This window comes from Tauraco erythrolophus, chromosome 24 (genome assembly GCF_009769465.1).
Source record: "Tauraco erythrolophus isolate bTauEry1 chromosome 24, bTauEry1.pri, whole genome shotgun sequence".
Classification (NCBI taxonomy): Eukaryota; Metazoa; Chordata; class Aves; order Musophagiformes; family Musophagidae; genus Tauraco; species Tauraco erythrolophus.
Genome location: NC_141488.1, coordinates 3,630,816 through 3,637,311, shown reverse-complemented (window position 1 = coordinate 3,637,311; position 6,496 = coordinate 3,630,816). Strand labels below are relative to the sequence as shown.

General features: G+C 44.0%; 1 protein-coding gene across 1 annotated transcript in view; it reads right to left on the bottom strand.

The window, feature by feature from the left end:
- Positions 1-786: 786 nt before the first annotated feature.
- The window catches only part of LOC104375893 (L3MBTL histone methyl-lysine binding protein 4), a 36,868-nt gene continuing 31,158 nt past the window's right edge, over positions 787-6,496 (bottom strand). Inside the window, exons 20-21 of the mRNA XM_086625927.1 lie at positions 5,051-5,113; positions 787-1,703 (exon numbers count right to left, since the gene is read on the bottom strand). Coding sequence (XP_086482053.1) covers positions 1,575-1,703; positions 5,051-5,113 — 192 coding nt within the window. The 3' untranslated portion in view covers positions 787-1,574. The remainder of the gene's footprint in view (positions 1,704-5,050; positions 5,114-6,496) is intronic.

Here is a 6,496-nt window from a genome sequence, read left to right as displayed (position 1 = left end):
TGGGATTCAGCCTGGCAGCTCTGAATGAAGGGGTGAAAAGGCTTCCCTAGCTAAGATTTTCCTAGCTAAACTACAGAACAGCCAAATATCTATCAGGGAAAGCGGCCAGAGGAAGAGTCACGAGCCAATGTGCTGCCAGGCACAAACAGAAACACTAAGCAGAGCCCCAGCAGGGCTCACAGCTTCTCCCAGGGCTTCCATTGAAAGAGATGGCTCTGGAAGTAACGCGTGGAAATCCTCCCTCCAGGACACTGCAGTCTTAGGTGCATGTTCATAAAACTACACTCTGACTTTGAGCAGAGCAGGAAATACTTGTGCTCCCCTCCCGTCACGAGAGCACAGACTGCACGCGCAGGAACACAGCCACAAGTTTGCTTCCTCCCTGACGTCGATCAGCTCTCTCTTTTCAGAAGTAATTCTTACGCTGTTTCGCTGTCTGTTTAAACTCTGGTTCCCCTCCAGCCAAACTTCCCCGTGTGCTCTGCCTGCCTCGCTGCTGAAGAGGCAGAGGAGCCACTGTCCTGCCGCTACAGCCCGCTGACTCTTCAGCGGAACGGACCGAAGTCCAGCTGGAGGCTGACAAGGCTAAAGCACTACGTGTTCATGAGTTTCCACCGTTCAGAAACAAAAGCATATTGTTTCTAGGAAACCTGTTGGCATCTGTAGGCATATGCTGGCCACTGCTGGGTTTCCAACTCACTGGCTGACAGTGGAGAGCATGAGAATGAACACATCAAATTCCCAAGTGCTCCTGATTGTGCCATTTTGCCATAAGATGTTCCCAGTCTTGACAGCAGTTGCACAAAAGCATCAACAGGAGAATTACGACCAGAGTATTTATCTTAGTCTCCCACGAGAGATCTCTTTATGAGATCTTTGCCTACCCAAAGCCTACCTACACAGGGCGTGCTTCCCACTCTCCCGTGACACGAGTGAGGACGTTTTGCTTGTTACCATCACTGATGGAAACCCTCTGCCCACGGTACGTTTCTGCTGTGGTGTAAGCAGCCCAATAGCCAAGGGTATTGGAACAACCAGGATCAGCAGGAGAAACTGGAATTTAAAAATCAGTCCTGAAAAGGTCAGTTCTTGAGCCACAGCATTGAAGGATACAGGTGAGTCGCTTTGAAGTGCATCTTTTCCCTATTTTCTTACTCTCTTTTCTCAGAGTTTTTATACAGAATATATTAAACGTGCTGGTGATCAGTCAGTCTCTCTTTCAGGCACTATCATTGGACACAGCAGCCATTTTACTCACAGCTTTCTTCTTGCTATTGCAGCTCCACCAATGTTACCCTGGATTCCCCTTATAACCGGAGGTTTCTTCTAGATCTCAAAAAGAGATTGATATATCAAAACCAAATTCAATTACAAAATATAATAATATCCTCTTCTTGGAAGTGAAGCTGCCCCATATTCCAGACTGGCAGGATTTTTATGTCCTCAAAATATTTTTACTAAGTTCTAGTTAGAATACACCTAAGTCCCAGTCTGTCTTTTCAGCGCGTTGTAATGCTCTCAGTCGAAGATCCGATACCTGTCAATTCCTCGTGGGCTCTGCCAAAGGGCTCTTCTCAGTTGTCTTCTGCAGACTTGAACATGAGAATGGCATTGTAGATCTTCAGGGCAGGACCCAGCTTGATACTGAGTATTTTAACTATGTCGCTCTGGTTCAGGAGTAGGAAGGCCTCACCATCTATCTGCTAGAGGTTGGAAACACAACATAAGATAATGATTACCATCAAGAAACAAGCATGATTCTCATTCCTGGTCGTTCAATTAAACAACTTACTTTGAGCTGACGAGTACAAACACAGCTCTGAAGACTGAAACATTTTATTGCTCCATAGTTCTGGCACCCCCACCCCTGGAAGGTTCCCAGGCACGCTGCCCTTTCCAAGGGTCTCAGGCCTCATCCAGCTGCCCTTTTTCTAGAAATAGAGAAGCTGGAGTGTGGGCAAGGCTTATGGAGAGACCATGAGGAGGATGCTGGTTTATTAGACTTCATATTCACTATAATTGCTCTGAAAAGCCAGGAACTGTCAGAAATCCTACAGCCTATTCACAGTCTGTGGCCAGAAACTACATGAGGAAATCCAGAACACAAGTCTTCAGGAGGCAGCTATCCAAGAACAAATATATTACACTGATCTACAACGATTAGAAATATAAAATCACCACTTCCTAGTGCATTCATTACATACTGTTGTTGCATAGACTCTTCGACCCCTGTTAAGCTGTTGAGGGTAAAATTTAAAACCAAACACCCTTTTTATGGTTACCTCTGCTAAAAACCTTACAGATGAGAAAAACTCCTGAGATGTGAACATCTGGCCTCTCTCACAACTAGGACGTAACTGTGCCCATAGACAACAAGTCTCGGTTTAAAAGCAGAACAGGAAGGTATTGTGAAATCATTTTCAATGATGTTAAATGGGCTTGCACAACACATGGTAAAAGAGATCATGTGCTATATAAAACAAGGCATAGTAAAGAGATGTAATCTGTCTGGACTTACATACACACTCTCCTAATCCATCAGCAAGGAGATACTCGATTAGATTCAAAGTAAATGAGCGAAAAACATACTACCTTGCGAAAATCCAGGATGCTCTAGGTAGCAGTGAGGGAAATCATAACATACTATTTTAAGAAGAGGTCAAAAATTTACTTAGGTTTACAAGAACATCCACAGAGACAACACAGATATAATTAATATAAACCCCAAATGCTGCAGGGAAGAAGCCAAAGATTAATGGACACAGACAAACATGATGTGTCTCCCTAAGTTATTCCATTAAAGTCCATTTACAGGGACTGACAGTGTCTCATCCTCTCACTTGATGTTCACCAGGGCAGCAGACAACACCGGACACTCAACTCATCCAGAAAAACAATTCTTCTATTTCTGTAGTCTTCCTAACTAGAACTTTTTTGGACATCGAGGACTGGTGGAAGAGGATACACTGAATAAACTTGGACAAACACATAACTCTCCTGCGAGCCAGAAGATTTGGTTTTCCCTCTCTAACCACACAAGAGACCACTAGCAAGTTACTTATCCTCCCAGTACGTACACTGGAAATGACAGCAGTGTTCCCAGTCCACAGACGGTCATACAATGTCCCCGAATTCTATTTGCAAGCTGCCTAGAGTCTGCACTACTGCAATGAACATGTTAAAAATAGCTTGAAACAAATGGACTGCTGCTTAAATTAAATAATACAGTCAAGAGTAGCAGAAAACTGCTGGAAAACAGCCCTATGTTTCAAAATGCTTCGGAGTCCAATATTATTACTATGCTTCAATTTCACTGCATTGCCTGGAAGATGCTTATTTTAAACAGACCCTCCCTGAACTGGACCTGGAAACAAGCACAATATCAGTGCCTGTGCTTTATTTTTCATTTCTTTGTTCCATCTTATTTGGATGGTTTTTAAAATTCTGTGCACAATTTGTTCTCTGTGTTCCTAATGTAAGCAGCAACTTATCCCTCTCCCCCCCCTGCCAAGAGAAGTCTGCAAGGGATTTATTTATCCTAAAGGGAGAGCACTCAAAGGCCTGATTACAGCTAATGGACAACGCCGGTGGAGTTCAGCAGTCCTGTCACTCACACCTGAATTCTGGCCAAAGCCAAACTGCTAAAAGGGTTTTAATCTCAAACTGACAATTTGGTTGGAGCACAAACCTGAAAAACAACCCAAGCCCCTCTCATTTGGCAGAGGGAATCATACTTTGAGGCTGCAGAAAGTAAGGTATTAAAATAGAATGCGGCTATCCGCTCCCTGAACCAGAAAACAGTCACTGTGTTCAGGACCCATTGAAGTTATGGTTAGAAGAAATAAAATACACTGTGAACAACTGGATTCATTAGAAGATTTGCTAGTTATATCTTACCTACCGAACTCTCACCTCTGAATACATCTTCACTAGAAATCGGGACGCACCTCTCGCACTCAGCTACACCGAAAGATTGGTTCACTTGAATAAATTTCATTATTCCCACTACATTCCATTAAACACTAGTGCACTACACTGCTACACTGTGAACAGTGCTTTTTGCAAGCCTCCATTTCTCTTGCTTTTTATTTTGTGTGTGTGCGTGTTTTGTAAAATAAGGGGAAACAAAAACACAGGTACATAAACCCCATAAAGTGCACCACGGTCTGATTCAACCTGAAAGGCAGGCAGCTCCGGGGAGCAGCCATCTGTTAAAAACCTGTCCTTTACAGTGGCTACAACGTGCAGTGCTTTTCCTGGATGCAGAGGGTGTGCTCAGCACTGCACGGATCAGAGAAGGCACAGCCCCTTCCCTCAAGCTCTCACCATCAGAGCAGCAAAGCTGGGATGGCAGAAGGGGAGGTACGTCTGTGCAAATGAACCAGGGGCTCATCCAGAATCTCCAAGTCATACCTGCGATGTAACTGGAAGCCAAAGCACTCAACAGAGCCTAAGTGTCTATGATCCATGCAAAGCAGCCTGCTAACAAAGAGGATGGCCGTATCCTGCACTGGCTGTGGTATCTCCGAAGCCACGGTGAACGCACCCCAAACAGGGAACAGAGTCCAGCCCAGCAAGTGGCAGCAAAGACAGGACACACTGTATGCAGGAGGTGCTCTGATTTCCCAACCACTGCTGGTTCAAGGCAAGGTTCCCCTCCTGCTCTCACCTCAGCCCATAGGGAGAAGCCAGCAGTTCCTGGGAAACCCTACAACTGCCAGCCTCGCCAAGGAAAGCAGGCGTCTGTGCTTGTTAGAGGGAGCAGATGAGATCTTCACTGCACCATTCCAACAGGACATCTTTATAATGATGCCAAACCCACTGCACAAGAGTCCAAGACAGGATGTTGAGCATAAGATCAGTGATTGGAACTGCAGGGGAAATTTAAAGCAGCAGAATGCAATTAGCCATGCTGGGGAACTCAGCTCCATGCTGAAGCTGCCTCCTAAATGCCACGGGCTCTTTAGTGACAATCTGAGCATGTCCATGCTTTCTGCACCGTGACTCCAGAGTAACAGCACAGCACTGGATTCGGGCAGACCTGACTTACCTCTTCCCTGAAAACAGATGCTTGTTCTTTGCAGCCAGGTAAACGCTGGATAAAGCTTACCACCTGGAATTACATTTGGGAAAAGAGAGATATGGACAATTAAAACGGGGTTTAATCAAGCAAAAAGGTCGTGTTTCTCTCTATGAGTTCTATATGCAAGAATTTGTAAAACTGTAATACTTAAAACTGTCCCATTAATGAAGGGTGTATATGAAAACATGACTGGGTTGTTGCTGCAACACCCCTGAAAAGCTTATTCTGGTTACCTATAATATTTTCTGTATTGCCTTTTGATCATTTATCTTTCTGTAAAAGTCCAGTTTCTCCATTGCTTAAAAGAATCTTTATAAAATATCAACAATATTTTTGCAGATTAAAAGCCACATATGGCTACAGTATTTTAAACCCATCCACAGCTTCCTTTTCTCTACGGTATTGCTGGAAAGTAAAATTAAAAAGAAAAAAAAGATTTAGACAGTTTCCCATGATGACATGCCTTTAAGAGACAAGATGATCCAACCAAAAGAGTACTGCTGGTTTACCAGCATGCAGAAGAGGTGGGAAGGAAAGGAGTTTTGGTTTTATTTAATGGCACAGGATCCATGGAACCAATAGGATTAAATGAGTAAAAGTTAATTTTACATTTCACGTTAGGGAAAACCTTTCTAAGCAGGAAACGTGTTAACATTTGGAATAATCTCCCCAGAGACAGGCAAGCAGCCCTTGGATTACATTATATAACACTACGTAGCGTGAGGAGCAGTCTCAAACGCAGTGGAGGATGACTTGATATGTATTGTCTTCTCCAGCTGTGGCTTCGCTGGTTCACAGAAGATTTGTACATTGAGGCATAATCAGATCAAACATCTCATGCTAATTGGATGCTCCCTTGCAGGAACAGCTCTGCTTCATGAGGCGTATTCATCTGAGTCATTACAGATGTGACATTTCTTCCATGAACACAAACAGACAAACAGTTACAAGGGGTCACTGTCAAATACAAGCTTCCCTTTAACTCAGGATTGCCAGACTCCTAAATCGTGTCACTGCATCTCCAGCTGATCCCACCACTTGACTAATACTCATTCCCTTTCCCCAGTTCCGACTACGCAGGACCGGAGCTGTGAGCGTGCCCTCCGGTTTTGCTCTGCCCTGGAAGACGCTGATGTTTGGTGAACAGTTCTGATTCTGTTGTTCCTGTTACGTAACCTGAAAGCAGAGCATCCCTCTCATCTTTCGCTCTTATCTTCTGCTAGTAGGGTCAGCTCCATCTTAAAGGAAACCTCTCAAATCCACTTCTCCAATGAGCAGTGACTCCAAATTTTGTTCTGTAGAAGTGCAAACTCCTATTATAAACAAATAACAAAATACTACTTTCCTTTTGAATCCCTCCCACTCCTTATAATTAAAACACAAATGAAAATCCTTCTGCGGGGTCTGGTACCT